Source organism: Phyllostomus discolor, chromosome 5 (genome assembly GCF_004126475.2).
Source record: "Phyllostomus discolor isolate MPI-MPIP mPhyDis1 chromosome 5, mPhyDis1.pri.v3, whole genome shotgun sequence".
Classification (NCBI taxonomy): domain Eukaryota; kingdom Metazoa; phylum Chordata; class Mammalia; order Chiroptera; family Phyllostomidae; genus Phyllostomus; species Phyllostomus discolor.
In genome coordinates this window covers 48,627,001-48,653,994 of record NC_040907.2, presented here as the reverse complement: position 1 = coordinate 48,653,994, position 26,994 = coordinate 48,627,001, and the positions used below count along the sequence as shown (strand labels likewise).

General features: G+C 39.9%; 1 protein-coding gene across 3 annotated transcripts in view; it reads right to left on the bottom strand.

Moving 5' to 3' along the window:
* The window catches only part of PDE4B (phosphodiesterase 4B), a 530,477-nt gene that overhangs the window by 96,223 nt on the left and 407,260 nt on the right, over positions 1-26,994 (bottom strand). For all 3 annotated transcript variants that reach the window (XM_036026231.1, XM_028512530.2, XM_028512531.2), the window contains 4 exons: positions 26,133-26,327; positions 16,903-16,939; positions 16,710-16,780; positions 8,032-8,081 (listed from right to left, as the gene is read on the bottom strand). In XM_036026231.1, the coding sequence (XP_035882124.1) occupies positions 8,032-8,081; positions 16,710-16,780; positions 16,903-16,939; positions 26,133-26,327 (353 nt within the window). The remainder of the gene's footprint in view (positions 1-8,031; positions 8,082-16,709; positions 16,781-16,902; positions 16,940-26,132; positions 26,328-26,994) is intronic.

Genomic DNA, 26,994 nt, shown 5'->3' with positions numbered 1-26,994 from the left:
TCAGGGGGAAAAAATCTTAAAACTCAAAGAAAGGTTGCCTTCTAGTTTGCATTACTGTGGAAGGGAAGTAGATCAGAATATTTAGACAGATCTCAATGAGGCTTTCTGTTTTGGTTCCCTCCTGATACCAGCAGACCTGGGCACTTAGCTACCACACATTGACCACCTGGCATGTGCTGGGTGCTGTGGGAAACATTTCATACAACACAATTAATACTAATACTAATATTGACATTTTCTAAGTACCAGGAGCCATTCCAAGTGCTTTACATATATTTGTATATTTAATCCTTACAACCAACATATGAGGTGTGTACAGTTTCCCTCCCAGCTCTGGAGATGATGTAGTTGGGAAATGGTGAGGTTAAGAAATTGATTCTAAAATCACATAGTGGTGGAGCTGGGATTTGAAAGAGGGAGTCTGGCTCCTGGGTCTTCACTCTTAACCACCACACTCATTGCTTTTCCCATTTAGTCCCCACAGCCCACTTTTCAGATAAGAAAACTGAGCCTCAGAGAAGTAACTTGTCTAAGGGATTGTCTCAGGATTTCCACATCAATTCAATTCAGAACGCTGAGTACCTACTTTGCGCAGGACACCGTGATAGGCACTAAGAGCATAAGGTAGTGTGTGATAAGCTAGTCATATTTAGTCATTTTATTCTTTTCATTTCCTTTAACACTGCTACTTCTTCCTGTAGTAACTGATTATAAAGAGCTCACTTCAAGTGAGGAAAAGTCACATGTAGTTGAGATTAGCCAGGGATGTCAGCATTGAGCACATGCCTAAGTTTAGAAGTTACTTAGATAAACCTTTAAAAAAGTCTAATATGAGCCTCAACTCATTTCCAGTTCTTTCTGATTCAGGCATGGGCATATGTTCATTTGTATTTGCTCATTTCATAAACATTAATTGAGCATCTACTGTGCTCTAGGTCATATGCTATAAATGCGAGAAAAATGAAAAAAGAGGATTAATACTTGCACTTGGGACACTTAGTTTAGAAGGAGAGAAAATTAAATAAACACAGCATAATATGATAAGTGCATTATTAATAGAGATAACAATTAAGATAATTGAGAGTAATTTTCCATGAGTTACAGGGAGCACATCCAGAAGAAAACAAATATGCTGAGTCTTGTAGGATACAAAAATGTACTTTCCAGATGAAAATGGATAAAGAAACTTGTATTCACCAAGCATATACTATATATCAGGCCCTAGGCTCAGGCTATGTATTTAGTTTAATTCTGACTCTAGAATCCAAGAATCAGTGAATATAAGGAACTTGTTCACAGGGACAGCGTATGAAAAATGTGTGAGCTGAATAAGTGAATGGTATTTTGGGGGAAGAGCAGCCCAGGCAGAAGGAACAGCATACACAAAGACAGGAAGGCAAGAGGAGGCTGGCACATTTGAGGGACAGTGTGTTCAGTACGCCCCAGCCATCAGCTGCGTGTGGGGGCAGGGGAGAAAGTGGGAGATGAGGACAGAATGAATTAGGAGTATAATTCTCGAGGACTTTGCATAGCTGGTAAGAAGTAGGGATCTTATCCTGAAGGCAAAGGATAGCCAACTAAGAAAATAAATAAAGCATTCCTACAAGAATTGGCTGTGGGAAGTGAAGAGAGAGATAAGAGTGCACTACTCAAAGCCAGGGATATGGGATAAGGAGCCGTGGTGAGGAGGGGATGGGTGTGGGCCTCCACATGAACCAAAAAGGGGTTTGAAAAGGAGTCAGGTATCTGGAGTTTCTATATATACTTACTGGTAAGGAAGTGGAGGAGTGCAGGCAGGAAAGAAATAGGGATTGGAAACAGAAATGAATGCTAAAGCCAATATGGCAGATTCCGACAACAAGATTTGAAGAAAGCTGTCTGTTGAAGACAGCTCCCTAACTGTGAGCCTGAGAGGTGGAGGAGTCCAGGTGTGAGGTGGATCTCTGGCTCTGACTCCTGGGGCTGCCCAGGTAAACAGAGCTGTGAAGAAGATCCAGGAAGAGGCAGCTGTTTCCTGAAGGTTCTGTCTGACATGTCTGGATGCTGCATGACCAGGCTTGAGGCAGGCAGCAGGGGGGTTGGTTTGGAGGACACAGGCACGTGGGCAGCCTCCTGCCGGAGCTCTGCAGATGAGGCAGTGGAGAGAAGTGAATCTTTTTTCCCAGCTTCCTCCTCCACCCTTTGCTTCGGAGCCCTGGTGCCCAAGCACAGTGTAGGCTGCATAAAGGTTGATTCATAGATGAGGGGCTATAGCTATAAGCCACAGAGAGGTGGCAGAAAGGACAGAATTGTGTGTGTGTGTGTGTGTGTGTGTGTGTGTATGTTTGGAAGAAACTGTTTATTCAAGGAACTATATATCAAACACAACCTCACCAGCAGACATGAAGTTGGGCTGTGTAGAGCTAAAAGTAAGGCACATTTTAAAAAAGTGGAGTGCCACCCTACGTAGTCTTAATAACAGAAGGTGATTTTGCACACAAAACAGTGAGACAACTATACCTGGGCATCTGCCTAAGCCTACTGTAACCAAAGAGAAAGAAAGGCCGTAACTAAAATGCAAAAGAAAGAAACTCTGGAGACAGATCGGCTACAGAATAAACTTTTCCTTTCTCTGGCTTACTGCTTTAGCAAAACCTGATGGTTGTCTCTGTAAAAAACGTGTCTGTATCTAGGTCCCTGGCAGTGATTTGCCTCTGGGAGGGCCAGCAATCTATTTAATGACTCCATTGACGTCAATAGCATAACTGAAATACTTACTAACATGCATGAGTCCAACTTTGGTGGGGGGGGAGGTGGATGGTGTTTCTCAGCAGCACAAAAACATGAAGTGGAGTCAACATGGAACGAACTCAGTTCTAGGCAATGAGAGATTAGATGCTACAGGTCTCAGTGGTTTTACTTAATATGAAGACACATTCATACTAAATTTAGAAATTAATTTGGAACTGGTGAAATAGACAGTATTGAGCAGGGCTTCATTTTTGACATGGTTTTAGGGTAGCATTTTACTTATTTGCGCTTTAAGTTGACTTGTTAATGTTTTTGTAAGTACCCATACTTAACTTTAGACATATATGAAATAACTGCAAATCAATATAAATAGCTCACTGTTGATATTCTAGGGGGGTAAACTTTCACAAGGCTATTTTAAACAAAAGCAATTCTTACAAAACAACAATTTGGGGAACTCAGAATTACTGGGGCTTTTTTAGTACATTTGCCTTATTGTTAAATATGTAAGTTGCCTAAACACTCAAGATGAACAACTAAGGCAATTTTACTAATAATTCAGGCCCATGACATTCAGAACACAGAAAAAATAACCTAATATTTCTAGTTCCTTCTCTTTCTTTGTTGTAATTTCCTCCAACTCCTTCTCTTCTTTGTCATGAGTGGCCACAGCCTTTGGTAACAAGATTGATTTTACTTGTATTTGTCCATAAGTTTTGCAATCCTGCTGGACAGTTCTTGCTTAATGTGGAAACGAAGCAAACGTTCTGCTTATGCCAGCTTTGTTTCCAGTCATCGGACACAGCCAGGCTCCCAGGCCATCGCCGTGGTTCTCAGAGAGCCCTTTGCTTGTGCATGCATGGTTTGTCTCTCATCCTCGACCTTGGTGGCTCTGGCAAAAACTGAGAACTGAGTCAGTGCCATGACTTTCTGAATTTCTCAGAATCCAAGATAAGTCTGAGCCCCTTGTGTGCTCCTCTAATAGACCCTGCATCTGGAACACCCCTGTGAACTCCAGAGGACAATTGTTAATCAAAGTAAAGAAAGATACGGGAGGAACTCATGCTGAGAAACAGGCATTTGAGGAGAAAGCTTCTTCTGTTGTATCAACCAGTGAAGAGTCCTTTCCTCCCCAGAATGGCCTGGATACTTAATAGAAAAAAATAGATTGCTGTGAGCACTAAAAAAATGTTAATTCTGTTTTTCACTTAAGCCAACCTATTTCACTGGAAAGTTCTGTAGTATCTTCTCTGGTTTTCCCCCACACAGGCTTTTCTTGAAATATATCTAATTAACTGGAGTTGAAAACCACCATCAACCAAGGGAGAGGATGTCCAGGCTGGAAAGACTTTGCATTTGCAGTAGTTTGGCCTGAAGTCTTCAAGAAAATTCTCTAGTCATCTTTGTGACATGGTTTGCTGTCATTTACAATGACCCATGGACTTGATGTTCTTCATAACAGCTGATCTGTTACACTGGTGATGCTCTTTCTCAATATATTTATCGGCAAATTTTGAAATAAAAAAACTAGTATAGGACATCCCATTTTGCACATCAATTTGTCTGCTACAAGGTAACATATATGACACACTATTACAAATCAAGTCACATTTGTATGACCCAAAAGTACTAGCCATTAAAAGGAATGCTTCTCTGATCCTATGTAATGCAAAATATCATTTTGTCAAGGGAGTGAACCCTTGATAATTTACCCTTTCAGTAAATTCTCACCATCTCAACATACCTGTAATCACTACTGAAATGCATGTAAAAGCAAAGGATAGTTAGAATGGGTGGACAAAGTGGGACAACTATCCTACACATGCACAAATACACACAACACACTCACACATTGATTTTCTTCCTTCGTTTTTTAAAAGATTTTACTTATTTATTTAAGAAAGAGAAGGAGGAGAAAGACAGAGAAACATCAATGTGTGGCTGCTTCTCATGTGCTCCTCGTTGGGGACCTGGCCCTCAACACAGGCATGTGCCCTAGACTGGGAATCGAACCAGTGACCCCTTTGATTCCAAGCTGGGACTCAGTCCACTGAGCCACAGCAGCCAGGGCTGATTTTCTTTAATTATTCAATCTGTTAAAAGTAGTTTTGGGGCCTGACATCCTGAGAGACTTCAATTATCCACTTTCAGTGTGTATAGATCACAGAACCCAAGCTCCTGCACCATGTTTAGAAGTGGTTGTTCTTCTATTTTAATTTTTGTTTTTTCTTTTTCCTATGTATGCATCATGTAGAGAAAGCCTGGAGTTTATGCTTGTGAAAGGCAAAATGTGATAAAAATTGAGAGGCTCATTAAACTCCATATCCTGCAGTGGGCTTTCTGCACCTTTCTCCTTAACCTGGGGCATATGGTTTCCACTTTGCTCCACTTTCTGAGTTTTAAAATCTCTATGACTTTATGGCGGCTCTCCTGTTCAAAGTGCAAAATGCCAATTTTTAAGACTTAACTCTTTTTGTTTAAAACCTATTGAGGACACACTACTATATTTAAGCAGTTACAGAGTGTGTTTCAAACCTCTTTTAATTTCAATGCAGTAACTCGTGTTAAATAGTAAAAAAACAAAACCACAACTGATTATTTTTCATAGCCATAGATATAAAAATATCGAGTCATAATAAATTTTAACTTACAAGCATTTTCCTTAAGATAAAAATCCCCAAACTTTATGTAGTTAGGAGAACTACCAGGAGGTCAACATTTACTGTGTTCCTGCTGTGTGAAAATAACTATGCTAATGCATATCGAATGATTAAGAGATGAATAAGATACAGCTACTACCTTTTAAAAGACATATGAGCTATGAACTATAGAATATCTTATAATAGGATTGTTGCCATAGCACAAAACATGAGCAATTACATCGAGCATGAGCAATTTTTTGCTAAATGAGCAATTAGCAAGAAATCTAAGTTTTTTTAGATTTTCTAAAAAAGTTAGGAAGTGTTTGCAGAGGAGGAAAATCTGTGTTGTGCCATGAGTGCTAAAAGAATAATTTTGGTTACACAGTGAATAGAAAGGTACTTAAGACTAAGAAATTTGCTTTGATTTCCCCGGTGAATTATCCTAGTTAATGATCAATTTTTAAGAGCAAATGTACCAATTTAACTGTAGTTTCTGACAATTAGCTTTTAAAATGAATTGCATTGCCTTCATTTAGATGCATTTAAAAATGCCTTTTAAAAAGGATTGCCTTTTCTCTTTTCACCCTCTCTGTCTCTCAAATTTGTTTTTATACAAGAATACAGTTACCTTAGTCAGGCTTTCCTAACAGTGGATTATTGCTAGAGCTGTGTAAATTATTGTGTTTTTTGTATCTTTTATCTAAGATCTCAATTGAAATACACAAGTATTCAGTGCTAATAAATGAAAACTTGATCTTATTATCATAAAAAAATCACCTTTTAAAACAGCACTCTGGCTTTTAGTTCTGCTTTCGCCGAGCCACTTATTTTTCATTCCCCTTTAAAGTTTCTATTTAAACACACCTCTTTGTCATATGCTGATAAATATTAAAATAACAGGAAAAATCTGCCTGACTCATTCAAGCTGATAATAAGAACAAAACACAGGATGTGTGTGTCCTCCTTCCTTCTCTAACCGTGTTTAAGCGTTAAGAAGATTTTGAAACCTATAATTACATAATAAATGGGTATCACTGCACTCTTTTCCCAATGAAAAACCAGGATTTTTTGTAGTTTGCCACAAAGACAGACAAAAACAAATTGCTTAAGTGGTATTGTCTTCCTTTGCTCCATTGTTTTAAAAGAACTCAGCACAGACTCTAGTTGCCAAGCTGTAGTTACTGTGCCAATAATCACAAAATGATCTTTCCAACAGCATCTTTAGTTAATGGGCTAATTTATAGAATCACAAATACCATATTTCTCCTAATGTTTGTCAGTATTTATTACAAGAAGTTGAAAACATATTTTAAATATTCAAACTGATTCAAAGTTAAAGTGCATCTTAGTAAATTTGGCTAACAGAAATATGAGCAAAGGCATCTCACTGGTAGGCCAGTATGACGAAAGGATAGTAGTTTCAAAACCACCTCCTTTGATCTCCAAGTATGTAACACCAGCATTATGTTAAAACACTCTATCTAGTTTCTTTTTATAAACTTCTAAAGGAAACAGTACATCAGCAAACCAGGGTTTTGAAGTACATGGGTACAGCACAATTTTCTTCTCTCTAATTCATATGGTACTCTAGAGGTAAATGCTATCTAATATCTTCCTCTTTCACTTCTGCTCTTTTTCTCAATCTTTTTGTCAAAAAAAATTCTTTAAAGCATGTACCAGAACTATTTCAGAAACCAACACACCAATGGAATCTAATGCCTTTGTTCCCTTCTTTTAAAGGAGAACACAACCTCCGAGGAAGATTCTGAGGACACAGCGAAGGCACCAGCACTGCTGGAAACCCAGAAGTGTAGGAGGCAGCTGTAGGTGTGAGGTGATCTCACTATGAGTTCATCGTACTTGCTTCTTCTGCGGTTTTACTTGCGCTACTGCTACACTAGTAGGGTCAGGTCAAGGGGAAAAACTCCATTTTGCACTTAAAAAATATCACCTTACTGGTTGCATCTTACGTCAAAAAGACTTTATATACACTACATCTCCACATTGTTCCTTCAAGGTGGCCCTTCCTCTCTACATACAGCTCTCAATTCCACATGAAACACCTGGGCACAGCACTGAAAGATGAGAATCAGGTTTCTTTAAAACAACACTTTGAGAGAAAAACTGGATGACCTCCAGAAGGAATGATTTGTGACCTAGAAAGAGCCTTTGGTTTCACACCTGGAAAGAATGTATATTCAAGGGGGATCTATGGTCGACGCTAAGAGGAAAACCACTGACGTAGCCTGTGGGGCCCTCAGGCCAACGTGGGGGTACCTCTGGGCCTGTGAGGTTGGTTAGCTCTCCTGGAGTTCACTGGGGCCAGCAAGCTGAGGGCCAGTTGCACTATCAATACAGCTCTTCCTCCTGCTCCTTGTCTGGGAAGCAGCATTACCACTTGCCCATCACATTGTGAAAGCTGGGGCACACATAGGATGAGAAAGTCATCTGATATTGCTTTTCACTCAGTTTCACACAGAATGGAATAAAACTCCAGGATGCTTTTGCTGGAGCTTTACTTTGCTTTTGAAAAAAGTCACCAGGAGACATACTATTGGAGGGCCATGATATGCAAACAAATGCTATTATTCTAAAATATGTTCTGCATAAGAGGCACACTTTATTTTGAATCATGGAGCTAGGCCATGGCAAGGCTTACCTTGCAGGTTGACTCTGGAGACAGGAGGCTGACTAGCCACTGGGGACCTCCTGTGGAGACAGAGAGAAAAGAAGGCCTGAATCTTTGTACCAATACCCTCTCCCTGCCTCTTCAGGATAACTGAGCTTTCCAGGTCACAATGAGCTATCAAATGACATAATGCTTTCTCCGGAAGGCAGGCTCCTGTAACATGCGTAGATGACTGCAATTCTCTCACATCCAGATGGCCTGGAATTTCCCTATGCACAGCCTCCTGGATGCTCCAGCACTCCAGGAAGGAAATCGTTTACTCTAGGTCCCTAACCAGTTCCTCTGTTTTAGGTTTCCCTGTTCCAGGGGACCCTCAGAAGAGGATATCCTTGCTCAGGAGTGATACCAAATGTGAGAGTGAATCCCAGCTCCTGTGGGTAGTGCTCTAGAAAGTTATAGCCAGAGCAGCCCTTGGAGATCAATCAGGCCTCCCAATTTTGCACCTCACCAGCCTGAGACTCAGAGAGGTAAAGTCACTTGCCAAAGGTCACACAGCCACTAGGAATGGTAATCCAGGTTGCTTAATTTACAGAGTGGCCTTTTCATGGAGAAACTGGACATTATTTTAGATCATAACAAACCTGCTAATGCCAAGAGTCAAATGAAAAAACCGAACTCACAAATACCGGGCCTGCTTCTCCTTTTCTTTACTGTTTTTCCTGTGTCTTCTTTACCATTCCTCCCCCACACCTCCCCCCCACACACCCATGCCCAGCCACCACTGATTTTGCTGCTCTCACCATCCTTCTCATGCTTTACAGAACTCCCCTGGATTCCCAATGCATTTCTGGAGAACCTCCCAGAGATGGTACAGAACAATGGCCTTCAAAACTGAGTGCATGAGGAACCCCTGGAGGCTTACTGGAGACACACTGGATCTACCTCCAGGGTTCCTGACTCAGTCATCTTGGGATGGGCTTGAGAGTTTGCACTCTTGACTAGTGTCCAAGTACTGATGCTGCTTGGTCAGGGGATCACATTTTCAGAACTACGAGCAAGAAAGCAGGACTCTAGCCCAGTGGGTCCCTCAACACGGATGCTATCTGACTCACTTGGGCAGCTGTAACAATTATGAATCCCTTCCCTATCCCTGGAGAGTCAATTTCAGTACACCTGGGATAAGGTCTGGGAACCTGTAAGTTTTTACTTCTCTGTGAATTTTGATGTACAGGCAAGTTTGGGAAGGAGGCCAAATTTGATATGATAGAGAATGGCTCACAAAAGTATCACAAGGAAAGTTCTCCCTATGGGTGTGACCACATAGTTATTTTTCTGGGTTTTCATTAAGTGCTCTAAATTCAGTTTTGGTCTCTTATGAGTAATCTATTTTCTAGGTAACTATGCTTTATAGCTTCAGGGTCTGATGGACAGGGTTCACATCTATCACATCTATTAGCGAGGTGGTCCTAGGCAAGGTACTTTTAAACCCTCTGTGGCAGGAGATTTGCATGTGTGACAAGGGAAGGGAAATTGCTAAATTACAATGATTGCTTTGTTCTGCTAAGTAGGCACTGTGCTATGTGCTTCTTAGCTCCCCCTGGGAACATCATTATCTCATATTAAGGATAAGACAACTGAAGCTCAGAGAGGTTAAGAAACACACACATATGGTTTATAACTGGCATGGTTGGGATTCAGAGCTAAGTCATTCTGAATCCAAAATACATGCACATTCCACTCCCCCATCTGCTCATAACACCTACACTCAAACTGAGGGCTGTTTTTTAGGAAAATTAAGAGATTAAATTTCAAACTACTTAACCTGCCATTCAAAATCCTTTGCTCTTTGTCCTCAGCATACTTTTCCCAGTTTACCTCCCAGAATTCCTTCTTGCCTGGTGTTTCATTTCAAACCACTGACTGGCTGTTTATGCTTTTTGCATCTTGTACTTCACCTTAGTAGCACTTTAACATTGTAATTAAAATAGGCACTGTCCAATTACTGTTCAATATATAGAACTCCTTAACTTAAGTGTCAACTGTATGCAGGCAGGGAACAACTTATTTGCTACTGGTTCCCTAAAACCAGAATGACCGTTCACATGTCAAGCCCTTGGTAAATACTGAGTGAATAGATGGATGAATGAACTAATCAGACATTGCCATGGCCAAGTTTCATCACTTCTTTCCTTGAACATGTGCTTTCTCTTTCCTGACATTGCTCAGGCCATTACTCCAAAAGTAAAGCTATCCTTGAACAAATTCACACATCTAAATACCATTTAATCCTTCTGTGATGTAAAATAAGGAATACAAATTTGGTCTTCCTCCTCTTGTCCCCTGGAATTTCCTAAGTGAGAAGAGTGATAAAGGTGTCTTTTGTTATCTTAATGAGGTGAATTTTGGAAAAATCCCTGGCACTGGTTGCCAGAGGAACCAATCCTGTGATTTGAGAGTTGAAACTTTCAACCTCACCCCAGACCTGAGGGGGAAGGAAAAGGTCTGGAGATTGTGTTCAATCACTCATGGCCAATGATCTAAGGAATCCTGCCTTGATTCCGAAACCTTCATAAAAACCCAAAGGGACTGGATAGGTTAACACGTGGAGAGTGGCATGCTCAGAGAGCACAGAAGCTCTGTGTTCCTTCCCACATACCTTGTCCTATGCATTTTTCTTCATCTGCCTATTCATGAGTTATATATTCGTTTCTAATAAATCAGTAATCTAGTAAGTAAAACGGTTTTTTTGTTGTTTTGTGAACCACTCTAGTAAATTAATCAAACACAAGGAACCTCTGATCTAGAGCCAGCAGGTCAAGAGCACAGGTAACAACCTGGATTTGTGATTGGCATCTGAAATGGGGAGTAGGGAGAGTTTTGTAGGACTAAACCCTTAACCTGTGGGATCTGATGCTATCTCCAGGCAAATAATGTCAGAATTGAGTTGAATAGTGGGACGCCCAGCTGTTACCATGGAGAATTGCTCTGATGTAAGGGGAAAAAAAAAACTAGACATCAGAATTTGTGTCTGAATCATATTTTCAAAGGCCAAATGTCATCTTCTCTAATGGATGTCATCCCCTTAGCTAGAAATGATCTTCCCTCTAAACTCCCATGGTGCTTTCTTTATATCTTCAGGGTCATTCCCTCATGTTACAACTCATACAGGCACATATCATCCTGACTACTAATCTGTGGCCCATTGATGGCAGGATCCAGCTCTGACCCCTTTCCATATAACCCCTGCAGGACCCACCAACTTGCCTCACAAATAGGAGGCACTCCATAAACACTGGTAAATTGTTGATCGAAAGAACCGTTGATGTGAAAATGATTTGAGGAACCACATATCATATGAATGTTTCATCTGGTTTCCTTTTTCCTGTACAGTGTTGGTTCTACATTCTACTGGCTGATCCTCAAACACAGCATACAACTCATGTTGCTGGGCCCTTGCCTATGTCTAGGTCAGCTGGACAATTTTCCCCTCCTCTTTAAGTTGCGGACTCCTTCATAAGTTCTGGGACTCTGCTCAGGCATCACCTCCTCACAGAGCCTTCCCTCCTGTGTAGAGCCTTTGTCTGTGCTACTTGTAGTTTCCTATGCTTGCCTCATCATAGCACTGCTCATGCTGGGTTGCAATTCACATTTTCCTGGCTAGCATCTCAACTCACCTGTAAGAAATTTAAGCAAAGATTGACTCCCATTCATCTTTGTAACTTTGGAATCAGTAAAATATCTGATATGATGTAGGTATTCATTATGTCTTCATTGGATTAATATGTGTTTATAATAATTTTATTTTACCCATCTTTGTGAATTCCAAAGAAGGCTTTTGTAAAAGGAGATGTTGAACTAAAAGACACTAAATGTTGGAAATGTCTTCTTAATAGCATGGCTACTCATAGCACCTAATTCTCCCAATGCCTTCTTGAAAATTACAAAAATTACATAAATTGCTTTGTCCTGGGAGTTAATTATGAAAATATAGTGTTTTTTTTTCAGATAAGCATCTATGCATATAACACACGAAAAGGCAAGAACCATGTTTATTTGGTTTATCACTTAAGCCTGGTACCAATAAGAGGCTCAGTACATTTTAAATGAATGAATTTGAAACATAAAGGACTTCTAGAAGCTGCATTATGTCTTATAAAGCATGAGAGTACCAATTAGAAACCAGTGAGTGCCAGAAGAAAATGCCATCGGCTACTCAGTTTCCAATGGTCTCTATCATACGGAAGAACCATGAGAAGTTATATGCCTGAGATGCTGAAGACAGTGGTGTTGACATGGAGGTAATATGGCCCCAGCGTTGAGTAAGTCCAGCCCTGAAGAGCACAGTGGAGAAAGAACTGAACTTTGAATAAGAAGACAAGAATCCTAACCCTCGCTCTGGCTCCTTCCAACTGTTTAGTCTTGGGCAACCCACCGAAACTCTCAGTTTCCTCCTCACTTGGGAAAACAGGCAGCAACTAACATTTACCATGAATTTACAATGTGCCAGGTCCTGTGTGAGAGGTTTTACATATATTTCCTCACTTACTCTGAGGAAATTTTGCTAGGTTCTTTCCAACTCTGAATGTGCAAAATTTTATTATTCTCAGCTAATTTAAATCCCATGCCAAAGTACATAAAGCAATGAAAGGCACTTCAGATATACACTGAAAAAAATTAAGTGGTTGTTAATTCTTTCTCAAAGAATGCACACATGTTGTTGAATTATGCCCTGGAAGAAGGTTAATACAGAGATGTCATGTGATTTCCTGCTAGCCCCTGGTGATATCTGTGAGGCTAGTGACACAGTTGAGTGATGGGGACCCCTCTTTGCTCCCAGTTCTACTCCCTGGTCATCAGGATGGTAGGCATTCTCACCGACTCATGTGATTTCCCCACTAGTCTGTGTGAAGGCAGTAAATGCTTTAGGGATGCTTATCTAAAGTAACAACTCTAAAGGAAAGCCATATTTTCAACATTAACTCCTGGGACAAAAGAAATATGGGTTTTAACTTGAAGCCAAGAAATACAGGCACAATCAAATTCCTCAGTGGAACATTTTGTGGAAGTATAAGGAATTCACTTCAACAGGAACTTTGAGATTTTCACCCATTGGGTGGTAAAGCTCAGGCAGACAATGGAATGCTTTTATGCAGAGCAAAGAGCCAAAAGATAAAGGAAATCTTGACTTATAAAAAGTATAATTCTATGTGGGAGTTCCTTTTCAGATAATAAGCCACACTCTAGAGTCTTACGAAAACCACTCCAAGGACATATTCTTGCTTAAATGTTACATTCAGGATGAAGGGGTAGCACTCCGGAACCCAAGTCAAAGAGCCCAGAAAGAATTTTTGATTTCCATGAGTTTCACATGTTCAGTTGTTTGGATAAGGGAATATGTGGGGTGAGGGGCTCTGGGAGAGCTCTCGGTACAGTGGGTCCATTCCTGGTGGATATTCTTGTCTTCAATTTCCTTTACCTGTTTGAGGGTGTTGACAATTATGAATAGAACACAGTGCATTATGAACTCTGCATTGAAACTTCTATGGGTTGGTGTTCGTTTCAAGGAAGTACTTGAAATCAATGAGGATCAACACTGTACAAATATGTGCATGGATTTGAGAAAGATCATTAGCAATGATCTACTGCTGGGAATCTGTTCTGTTTGGTGGGTGTGCTTTGGTTGGGGAAAAAGACCACACAAAAAGCCATGATTTGAGCGGGTGGTCCTCAGCCAGAGTGTGAGAATGGGCTCTGAACATGGCAATTATGGTCTGAGGGTACTTAGTTCCTGAAAATTAACATGGCTCAAAGCACCTGAGACAGACCGGATTCTCAAGAAAGTAGCTTCAGATGACATAGTCTGTTAATCAGCAGAGTTAGGCTGAATGTCTGAATACTAAGAACAGCCAAGCTGCATGCTAACAAACCAGTAACTGAAAACAAACATCTGTCTGATCCCTGCCCCTCTCCCTTCCATCCTGGCTCCTGGATCTATTTAATGTAGTGACCTTGAGTCCTGATTTGCTAAGAAGCCTCTGAAAAGTGCCCTTATTGACCCTTTGTTCCCCAATTCCAACATTTATCATCTTGGTCCAGGGCATCACTCCCCATATTTTAATTCCTGAAAACACTCTCATAGCTCATGTCTCTGCCTTCAGGCTCTCTGAACTGCATATACTCAGAAGATCCTCCTAAATGATTCTCTGTTCCAATGCCTTCAGACATTTCTTCCCATAACCCAGGAGACTTACCAGGAGGAACGAATGGAAAGAACACTGCAATGAGAGTCAGGATATTGGGTTTAAAGTGGGACTCTGCTGTTCACCAGAAACTGTATGTTCTTGCACAAGCCATTAAATCTCCCTAAGCTTCGTTTCTTTATCCATAGAGTGGGGGTGACAATATCTGTCATGAATATCATTTATGGTGATTGAAGCGGAGGTAGTGAATGTGAAACCTCAAAGTGTTACATTGTTTCCAGACTTAGGGAGAAAAATATAACTACCAATTATAGTAGCCCACATTTATTCAGCATCTACTATGTGCTAGATGCTGTGATAAAAGCTTTACAAGTGTCAACTCATTTAATCTTCAGAACAACCCTATTTTACTGAGTGAAGAAACTGATGTAGAGAGGTTAATTTGCCCAAGTCATAGAACTTTCAAGTGGTAGAACTGGGTTATGAAGCTAGTAAGTACGGCCCCAGAGGCCATAATCTATAAAGAAAAAAAGATAGGAAAAGAAAAGGTATGACTTCCAAAAAACTAATTTCCTAAATAATTGGTGGTCTTTTTCCAATAATTATTTATTGAGAATTCACATGTATGATGAATATTTATGGGGCTCTCACTATGTGTCAGAGACTCAGCTAATTCTTGGAAATTCAAGAAAAAGTAAATGTAATTCTCAAGGGTCCCCAAGAGGCATGTTGTCCAGTGGTGGGCAGAGATCCATAAATGGTATGATAAGGTTGGCAGAGTGGTCTGGGGCCACTGAGGGTACTCATCCTGGCTTGGCGGGGTCAGGAAAAACATCCTGGTGAAGGTGATTCTAAAGATGATTTACAAAGGACAAGCAGACTTTAGCCAGGCAATCACTGGCAGGTGGAAAGGGACATTTTAGGAAGAGAAAACAGTAAATCCAGAATCAGGGTGGAGAACAGAACAGCCAGAGAACAACCAGACCAGTGTTGTTAGAAGGTGATCCCACATGGTCAGAGACCTGGTCCAATTGTCCACTACTGTATGCCCTGGCACTCCCTATTACAATGCAAGTCTTGAAAAGGCAGAGAACTTGTATGTTTTGGTCACTACTGTAGCATCAGTGACTGGTACAAAGTGGGTGATCAATAAATATTTCTTACATACATGTATGCATGGATGAACAGTATAACTAAATAAATACTTGTTTTGGGTGAATTATTTAATCAAATACTAAAGAGGGACCCACTGCAAAAGAGATTGGGCAAGCCTCTAACTTTCATGTGTATTGTGTCAAATATACACCCAAACAGCTATCAAAGTAACTTGAGCTGGATCGTGAGGTACCTTGGGAACCAAGTGCCCACATTTAAACTCTCTGAATGATTAGAGTGAACTATTGAAATGCCTCAAGCTGGAGAGTGATGTGGTCAAACAGCACGTGAGAAGAATTACTCCAGTGGCAGTTTGGTGAAAAGTATAGAGAAGAGAACAGTGCTGGGAAAGATTCCATTGAGTATGCAGAGCTCTTGCGGGAGGCTCTGTGTGTAACATAAGAAGTAAGTTTTTGGAACAGAGTTTATTCTCACTTCTAACAATTCCACTCCATGAAAATTTGCATCAAAGCAAAATAGAGGGTTGATGAATAATTTTGCAAAGACTGAAGAGACAGGGTGTTCTGTAACCAACACTGACAGGAAAAATCAGGAGATTTGGGATTTGGCCCTGGTGTGTCTGTAATTACGATGTAGTTGTCAGTAAGGCTGGGTTTCTCCTCCTGTCAAACAATCAGTCCTGCTATTCCAGGATCATGGATTCTATGACCTTGTGAGCCCTAGGCTGACCTTTTAAAATAGTGGACAGTGAACTGCATAGCATTAGGACTCATATGTTGAAATGATTTTGGAAGACATAGTTACTGTAGGAATATCAAGTTCAAACCCACAGTTTTACTGATGAGGAGACCAAGGTTCAGCAATGTTAACTAAAATGACTGAGGTTATGTAGTTAGTTAGGGGGAAAGGAGAAAATCATCAAATTGAATGAACCTGTTTATATATTATCAAAAAATAGCCTACCTGGACATGCATTTTTTGGTAACTTTAACCTTAAGTTTGAATCTCTGGATTTGTTAATAACTTTTCCAAAAGAATTTTAATAGAACTCATGGCTGTTACTGATAAGTATTCATATTTTCCGAAGTGGTAAATATAAAAAAAGTCAACAAAAATTCTCATTTCATTTCTCCATTTGTTGAATTCCAACTGTCTACTACGTGTTAAGGGTATAGGGATGAACAAGATGCAGACTAATTTCTAACATTTTACCAGTTCTAACATACTATGGTAGTCTATCTTATTTTCATATTTCATCATGTATTTTAACTTAGCTTAGATGGCACATTTCCATGACATAGTGGGGTTTTTTTGGTTTGTTTGTTTTAATGCTGTTCAATGGTTTTGCCTTTATGACACAGATTCCTAATTCCATGAAAAGGCCACGCTTACTTGTTGGCTGTTCCATGAAGGTTGGTCAGTACAGTGAAGTTGTTTCTCACACTTCGCAAACTGGCAAGGACCTGTAAGAAGAAAGTTTCAATGTTCAAAAACAAAAGGAGATGAATGGGAGGGTTCAGAAGCAACACTTAGCAATGACACCCAGGGACGGGGTGAGAGGGAGCTGGGCCAGCATGATACATACCTGGGCAAAAGGTGTCACAATCAAGTCATCGCCATGTCTGGTGAAGAGAGAGAAAAGAAGCATTTAAAAATACATTTGAATTATAACTCTGACATATAAGCTGTAATATTAAACTTTGTTGGTGTTAACAACATACAGGCTATAAAAGTCCTTTTATCTTAATATAAGGCAGGACTGATTAAAGTCTAAATAGGGATCTCAGGAACTTTAAGGAAAAACAAAAAAAAAAACCAAACCAAAAATCTACCAGTTCATGGCTCCTGGATTTACAGTGACTACACATAAAACCATTTGCAAGTAAGCATATATCCCGAGGGTATATTCCCATTAACTAGCAGACCCAGAGTAATTCAAAGCAACTTGTGGATTTGGGTCCTCAGAGCCAGGAAATTCAAAGGGAGGGCGGCTCACGGGCACATACAGAGTTGGAAAAAATGGCCTAACAGTCTGGATAAAGGTTAACTTTGGATTTCCTGGCTTTTGTTGATTTGAACCACAGCCTTAATGCCATTTAAACACAGATTTCTGTCTGCAAATCCCATTACTTTTTGTTTTTAATATAACTTTTTTTTCTTAAAGTACCCAGGGAAAAGCTTTTAATGGGAGTGTATGGACTGAACCTACTATTACCATATCATTGTTGTTCATTTTGTCCCAAAGATCTGATTAAGCTGTACCCCATGTTATGTAAATCCGTACTTAGGAACCGTCGAAAGTGTGTTTTTAGAAATGCATTCTTTCTCTGGCACAAGCTTTGATGAAAAATTTACTTGAGCCCACATGCAGCAAACTCTCCATTAAAGTCATTAGAAGACACGTTGGCCTGAGCTGCAGACACAGTCAGGCCACTTTGCTACCGTGGTGTGTATCATAACAGCCACACAGACACCGGCTGGCAATGAGCTTCCTTCACTGTCTGACCCAGCTTCTCTGTCTGCGTTGTCACCGTATAAATATGGCATCATATTCGTTAAGTATGTGAGTGCAACCAATAATTATTAAGCACCTGCCCATTATTGTATGAGTCCTGGGGATCCAGAGGCCTGGGGATCCACTTATATGCATGAGGGCCTCTTCTCTAACACAGGCTTTTACTTAGGGGTCTTATATTAAATGGTATTTTTCTTTCTACCTTTGTCTCTAGCTAGAAGGCCCACTTCAACTCAGTTGAGTAAATGTGCTGTGCATTAACTTTGTACTGTGACTATAAGAATAATATTGACAAGCATAAGCATGCTTTGCATGATTGATGTATGTGAGGCCCTGTGCTAAGCACTTTATGTGTATTATCTTTTAAAAAGTTTTTACAACAAGACTTAAGGCAGGTACTCTTAATATACCCATTTTATAGATATGATCATGGCTCAGAGGAGTTAAGCAACTGCTCTACTAGCACATAACTAATAAGTAAAGAAAAGCAAAACTCTTGATTCTAAAAGTCTTTGCTTTTTTAAAAAAAATGCTCATCTGAGGATATGTTTTCATTGATTTTTTATGGACGTAGAGAGAGAAACATCTATCGGTTGCGTCCTGTATGTACCCTGATCAGGATTGGAACCCGTAACCTAGGCATGTGCCCTGACTGGGAATTGAATGCTCAGCCTTTTGGTATATGGGATGATGCTCCCACCAACTGAACCACCTGGCCAGGGTCAAAAGTCTGTGGTTTTATTTTGTCTTTCATTTTTGTTTTATTGTTTATGTGCTATCACAGATGTCCCATTTCCCCCCTTTGCCCCTCCACCCAGCCTGCCCCCCACTTCCGTAGTCAGTTACAAGTCTGTGCTTTTAATCATTATGTTTCCTCTTTTTACACTGACTCTGCATGGTTGACAAATTGAATTAGACCGAATCTATGACCCCCCACCCCCTGCTGAAAAAAGTTAAAACATAGTAAGGGAGATAGAAAAATATTCAAAACAGCAAAACACTGCAATAGAAGTTGAAGTACAAAATGAGAAATACAAGCATAAATACTTAACAGAGTGTGAAAGAGAGGTGATAATTACAGATCAGAAGAAATAGAAAATGCTTTATTGAATGAATGGTGTGTAAGATGACCTTTCAAATGGTGTGGATGGCAGATGCTACCAGTGAGAGAAATTGCCAGAACAAAGGCATTGGAATGGGAAAGTACTGAACATGCTCACCGAGACACTTGCTGGCCGTTTGGGTGGAGCTAAGCATGTTAACTGCAGACATTTCCAGAGGGAAAGACTGACAGGTCCCCCACGCCCATATTACAGGCAGTATCGACAATGGTTGTGGAGTTGGTGCATGATTCAGTAGCAACAGATGAACCAGTAATGGGTTTTAGTGAGATAGGCAAACAGAACATTGTTTTAGAAAGTAAAATGCTATGGAAGCCAAGGGATAAATTGAAGAGAAGACAGAGACAGCAAAATAGTTAGGAGGATATTGCAGTTATTCAGATGAGAAGAAACAGGTGAGGCAGAGGAAGAAAGAGGAAAAGAGAATTTGAAGAGACTCTGAAACATCTTGCCAAGGACTGGCCATTTAATCGGATAAGGGTTCATAAAGAAATATTATTTGCAGTTTTAAAAATGGATATCTGGGAAAATAGTGAAGTTGTGAGTAGAAGTAAGAAAGTGAGGAGTTGGTGGAGATGTGTCACTTTCTCACATGCTGAGTTTTAAGAAATTTGCAGGAAGACTGAAGTATGGGAATTAGAGCTATAGATGTAGGAGTGACCTACAACAGTGGGTATTATTAAAGCAATGGCAGGACCTGGCTTCTTGGGGGTGGAGGCATACATAGAGAGGGCCAAAGGAAGAACTTCAGGGTCCTTAGAGAGGAGCCAAGAAGAGAGACCGACTAAAGTTAACAGACAAGCGCTTGTGATAAATGCAAGGTGCTGGGCTGTATCTAGAGCTGCCCCTTCCCAAGCTATTTTCTTGAGATGAACTTGGTAGATGGGTGAAATATCTTGCTACTCAGACTTCTGCTATGAAGCTCACATTGTTCTTAGACATCAGGGCGAGTTGGGGATAAGGTAATCAGGTTAGCGTTAAGTAGATCACCTGCATTTCTAGAGTTTATACACTCAACGAAAGCTAAATAATATAAGCAAATCTCATACTTCTGTAGTGCCTATAGATGATGTATTGTTGCATAATGGGGAGTTCCTAAAACTGTATAAACTAAGGATTAAAAGGAGGTAAACGAATTTAAGACAGCACCATATCAACATGACTATTGTCACAGAACTTTTGAAATTCAGAGAGCAGAACATTTAGAAGCTGGAGATGAACTTGCAGACCTCCAGCACTGACTCCCTTAAAGGGATATGAGCTGCAAAAGCTAATGTTGCATGTCAACAGTCCCTAGAGAAACGAACAGACAATTCATAGGTAATTTATAGCAAGTATAGGAAAAAACAAACCAAAACAAAAAACTCATATTTGAATACAGATAGATAACTTATGAAACCACTCCAAACTTTTAAATCATAATATGTTAAATCATCATATGTTATTTTATATGTTAATCAGTAAGAATAAAATGTCATGGAAATAACAAACCACTTAACTGGTTATGAAAAGCAATGTACTTAATTTCCCAAACCACTAGAGAGGGCAGTGACTCTCAGGAAGGAGGTCTGATACTCAGAACCACAGCATGAGCATCATCTAGTGACAAAACCAGCACATTACAGTTTGATAGACTAATTGGAGATGAGAACCCTGGGTCTCAGAATTGAGTGTAGGTCTACTTTAAACAATAAAATGGTTCTCTAGAAAGCAAAAACGCTACTTCCTACTGTTATATTCTAGATTTTATTAATTTCACCTTCCTCTGTTTCATACCTACACATATAATTTTACTTGTATTTTTCTTGTGCCACTGACTTTAGTCTGTCTTTTAGGGAGATATACACTGTTATAGTTAAGAGTACAGATTTTTGGACCTGATGGCATTGCTTTGTTTCTCAGTGGCACTATTGCTAGTTAGGGAACCTCAGGAAATCTCTCTATGCCTTAATTTCTTCACCTGTAAAGTGAGGTATAACTCTTACAATAGTACTTGGCACATAAAAGCTTTTTAGTTATTTAGCGATAGTTATTCTTATTAGTAGTAGGTATCATTCCTATTAATATTAAACAATTGCAGGTCTATCTTCTCAGCTGGTGAGAACTTCTTTAGGATAGTCATGTCTGCCCCCATAACAATTAAGAGAACTACCAATTTATATTGTACTTTACAGTTTACAAAACATTTTCATATACATTATTTAATGTGTTAAGAGCATGTTCTTGACCCTAGGGAATAGTGTGGCCACACACCTTGTTGGTCAAGACTGAAACCTCACAGTCCACCACCAGCCCCTGCTCAGCTTAATTTGCAAATATTTATTAACCTCCAACTGAATCTGCTCTAAGCTAGATCCCTATCCTCTATTTTGTGGATTACCAAAGCAGCCTCCCATCTGGCTCTTGGACACTAGTCTTTAGGCTTGTCTACCCTCCAAACCAGCCTTCATACTGTAATCAGAGCTACTTTTCAAAAGCGTTCCTCTGATTATGTATTTTCCTGCTTCAGAGCTTCTAGCAGGTTTCCAAGTGTGCTTGTAGCAAGTAAGCTTGCCTGTAGCATAAAGGCCGACTCCTTAGCTGAGGCCCTTCATGATGAAGTTCCTGACTAACTTCTCTAGCCTCATCTTTCACCACTTCCTTATACCCACACATTCTCGGCCTCAGCCACACTGAGCTGTGGTTTCTCACAACACTCTGACAACTAGAGCTAGTTAACACACAGCCCTTCCTCCAGCACCCCCCTTTTGCTTTGCTAACTCCTCTAGCTTAGCTCTAACTCTTCAAAGTAGGTAGGCTACTTGACCTGCCTGGCCAGGCCTCTCAAAGTCCTCTGTATACCTTTCTATATTTGCCCTTACCTGCAAGCATTAAAACTGACTATTGACTCACTCACTTTTAGCCCCCTTGAAGACACAGAAGATGTTCAATTTGTCAGCAGAATGCCTAAATTTAAGTTAGTTTTTTTTTAAAGAAACAATGAATATGATCCTCATAATATCCAGAAAAGTAGTGAGAGGTTAATATCATTAATTTTATTTTTCATTATCATTTAGTAGCTACTTTCTGGATAGCCTATGGTTTAATTACCTAGGCTTCTGGAATTTAAACCTTGGTCTCCTATTTATTGGGCAAGTTACTGAATTTTTTTGTGTTCCAATGTCCTCATCTTTAAGACAAGAAAATTATTGCACCAACCACATTGGGGTTATGGGGATTAAATGAGTTAAAATGTATAAAGTGCTTTATTTATTAATATTATTATTTCTAAAATTTTTATTTATTTATTTTTAGAGAGAGGGGGAAGGGGAGAGAGAGAGAGAAGAAGAGAACATCGATGTGCAAGAGAAACATCAATTGGCTGCCTCTCACATCTCACAACTGCCCCCAACTGGGGACCTGGCCCACAACCCTGGCATGTGCCCTGTTGGGATTTGAACTGGCAACTTTTCTCTTCACAGTGTGATGCCCAACCCAGTGAGCCACACCAGTCAGGGCAATGTATAAAATACTTTAAATAATACATAGCACATAGTACATGCTCAATAAATATGAGCTTTTGTTTACAGATAATTCAAACAGTATAAAAGAGCTTTAATATGTTAAAGCTGTGTGTAATAGCAGTAAGTCTAACTCAAGTCTTAGATACCATATTGTACTTTTGTGGTAGTCCATCTACCAACAGATCTTAAATTTTACTGGGCTGTTATTTCTGCTTTTCCTCTTGGTTGGTAAGTCTCAGTTTCCTTGACTGCTGGTTGGTAAGTCTCAGTTTCCTTGACTGCTTGTTCTAGAGACAACTTAGTACTCATATAAACAGTGGCTTTAAAAAGTTCTTTGTTGATATAAGGCTTTGCAAATGGCATGACCAAATGAAAGAATCACAGATCTTTATTCCCTGTGGCTTTGCAGGTGGATAATCAAAACTCAAGCCTGTCTGGGTTGGTTTCCATCACAGTTTTGGGGAATATAACTGGCCTCACTAGTTTCTAGTACTTTCTGTTCCCATTGGGAAATTTGTACCTTGGTTTACAAAGGCATTACGTTAGAGATGACTACAACACAGGAACTGAACAGAAACCAACAGATTATTGCAACATCTAGGACAGCATCTGAAATTCCCTTTTGGGAGCTGATGCTGATCTTGTTTGTTTTACTAGAAAACCTTACTTCGATCTCTCTTTTGTTGTTAAAAGTTAAAGCCACTTTCAATTTTCTTTTCTTTTTTTTTTTAAAGATTTTATTTATTTATTTTTAGAGAGGGAAGGGAGGGAGAAAGAGAGAGAGAGAGAAACATCAATGTGCGGTTGTTGGGGGTCATGGCCTGCAACCCAGGCATGTGCCCTGACTGGGAATTGAACCTGCAACACTTTGGTTTGCAGCCCGTGCTCAATGCACTGAGTTATGCCAGCCAGGGCTCAATTTTCTATTTACTTTCTTTACTCTTAAAATATTTTCACTCACTCTCTCCACCTGTATTTCTTCTTACTCTTCTGAAAGAGTTCATCTGAGAAGTTTAAAAAAGCTAGTGTTGTCTCTATCATTAGGTTTTAATTCAAAGAATGATGTAAAGTTTTCCATCTTATATGAATTCATGCCTGCTCCGTGCAGGGTGTGAGGGGCCCCTGAGCGGGGAACACACTGCAGCTTGGACACGGTGACTTGCATCATCAAGACTTGGGACCTAGTGTCACCCTACTTTTCCTTGGTTTTATGGGTAGAAGGCAGGGAAAGCAGTGAGAGGTTTGAGGGCTGCTCTTCCTCTATTTCAATTCATCCAAAGAGTAATAATCAGGTGAAATAGCTTCGAGAGAATTTCTTCATTTTAGCTCAAATTACCAGTGGGATACTTAATTTTCTACCATGGACCCGATAAAGTGAAATACCAGAAGAATTTGGATATTATTCAAGTTTCACTTCTTTTTATGTTGAGAAGTATAAATTCCTAAACTGACAAATATGTAAAAGTTTTATTATAATGTTGAAACATTTGCAAAACCAAATTTTGTGCTATTTTTATTCACCCAAAGATTTTAATGCATTCTGTTATTAGTATCTTTGATAAGGTGAGATTATGTTGCCAACTGTTTTTTCTTTTTATTCTTGAGAGGGACTGTTGTTTATATAAAAGTGTGCTTTCCTACTTTTTTTGTATTTTAAAGAGTTCATTTTATTAAAAAATTGAGAATGATATTAGATAACATGTACACTTCTTACTTGGTTAAATTTTAGGTTGGCAACTCTCATGTTTGTCCTAAAGTTAGGGAAAAATTTTAGTGGTTGTCAAAATTGAAGAGAGGGTAAACCATTAGTATTAGGAACCCTGAATGCAGAGTCATTCAGAATTAGATTTCTGTTTCTACAGCTACAGACTGAGTTGGACTGTAATCATTAAGGTCTCTTCTAGTTCAAATTTTCTATAACTTTCTGATTCTAAGCAAGGAATCAGCAGAGTTTCATCTGAAATTTGGTCAGAACCTTCTGAGAAGCTTCTGGAATGAACCTGAGACCAATCATGCTATTTGGCCTGAGTTTTGGGAACTGTTATTTACCTTCCAAAACCAGCCTTTCTTCTGTAAGATGCCACGTGGATGAAGCTCTAGTTATTTTCAACTCCCCACATTTCCCAGGTTCTCCCCTATGGGAAGTCTAGAAACATGTTTCTCTTCGTGAAAGAGAGAATTCCAGGTATATTCACTGTCAAAGCCACCGTCTCTTGGTCAGAAACCTCCTAGGTGCTCCATGATCTATAGCAAAGTGGTGACCTCTCCTCTAGTCTCAGGTACCTCAACTGTGCATTCATCTGTTTTCTACCTGGTACTAGAGTCTACCTTGCGGTCTGAGGAACACAGGCAAATAGAGTCCAAAAATTTTGAATTTGGTCAGCATTAGCTACTTCATGGGACATAGCATGGCATATGAGTAGGTTTCTCTGTCTCTCAGAGTCTCAGTTTCAACATCTATACAGTGGAGATAATAATAGTACCTACCTGGCAGAGTGGTTGTGATGATTAAAAGAGATAATACATGTAAATGTAGCTGCCATCTTGGTAAGCACTCATTAAGTGTTTTATCCCTTTAATAGTAGAGTGATGTGGGTGTTCCTCTTATCTTCTTTAATAGTAACCTCCCTGAGAGCATGCAACCTTTTTGAGAATATGTGTTGTTAACGCATCTGTGACTTTTCCACTGTTTTGTTACTCTTTCATCCCCAGGCCCTAATATACTGCCTGTCACATAGGAGAGATTCAATAAATATCTGCCAAATAAGTGAATTTTGGCCACCCAATTATTATTTTAGGGCAGGGGTGCTTCTATTAAAATTGGCTGGCAGAAATGCCCTGGGGAATATTTTTTTATGAGGAGCTTTAAAATGCCCCCCTGCCTTTTTCACAAGAGGGTGACCCTTTTTAGCTTCCTTTCCAACAGCGGAAGAAAGCCCAGTGGAATTTTCCAGGTTGGGGCCTTAAGTGAGCTACAGATATTTTTATAACATATGATGTTAAAAACAATTGTATGTGTGCCCAGAAACCTTTTAAAGCGTGCATTTCAGCATCCAATTTTATTTGGTTTCAAAAATTTAATAAACAAGTAACACAACCCTGCCATTGTTCTTTAAATAAAAATTAGAGATCTACAATTAATAGTAGCAAAACAGAAACATTAGCTGTGCTTAATAGGATGGTGGGTGTGTTATGCCTCAACAAGGGGCCAGGCAACAAGTGGGCATTGTGTTGAGGTTCCAGAGAAAGGACACAGACATGTGGCTGCATGACAGACTATTACATGTCACCAAGCAAGGACCACTGTGAGAGGATGCCTGTCACCAACCACCACTTTTGTTCTCTACTGTAGCTTCGTGCTATACATTCTGCAGAAAATTTAAGTGTGATTTGCAAAAAGTGTTAAGGTTCTCATTCCATAAACAATTCAGTGGTTCAGGAAATGAAGCTGAATGAAATTTTAAAAACTATGCAAGCTGAACACTGTGCCTGAGGTTTGTAATGCCCTTGGAGACCCTAGCTATAGAGCATCAGTGTCCTTAAGATGGTCATCACTGCCACCCCTGCTCTGTTCATTTTTCTCCTTCCTCCTCCCTGTGGACTAAGGGTGCCTGCTGCGACAGGGTTAAAGATGAGGTAAGGGTGAGACTGGAAGCCAGACGCTGCTGGTACTTACTGCTCGCTTGGAAGTGAAGAGTTTCTCGACATCGCCTTTGGTGACAAGTCATAGTCGCTGTCTGACCTGTAGAGAAAGGACTCTCTGCGCTGACTGTGCCCAGGGAAGGTGGCATGGAGGACAAGCCCAGAGGAAGAGCTGGCCTGGGGGTCCAGCGGGCTCCGACCTGGGGAAGGGCCATTTTCCACATCAAAGCTGAAAAAGAAAGCAGAAATCTCTGGTCACGTGAGAAGCATGGAGGAGAGCATCCAACATACATACAATGCAAACCAATGTGTGTGCCAGGCACTTTACAAAGAACTTCACACACTATGGAAAGTTTTAATCTTCCAAACAGCTATGAGTTGCAGTCATTATTATTCTCACTTTATATAAAGGAAACAGTTCCACAAAAAGTCAGTCATTAGCAAAAAAGTAGAGCCAAGATTTGAACCCTGGAGCAAAGTCCCATGCATGAGCAACTTTGACAAATTCAAAATAAAAGCTAACTGTAAAATAACTTGCTGATAATGAGCAACTCCAGAGACAGCACTAACAGCTCTAGATGTCAGACACTGAACTGTTGCTTGATTGAGTTTTTGTAGCTGGGAGACTTCTTCCTGCCATCAGTAAATATCACAGTGTCATTAAAAAGGCAATATGATATTTCTGAATGTCTCAGGGACAAAGTGCTATCTGGAAACTGTCCATTGGCTTATTGAGCGGAGGCCTGATCTGAGATTTAGTATTCAAATGCAAGTTTAACTACAGAGAATGACTTAATCTGAGAATGCCAAATTACCTTCTGAAAAAGGATATAGCCACTTGTCCCAGCAGAGGGGAGTGCCAATTATATTTCTCGTTGGCCTCCCTCCCTCAGGAC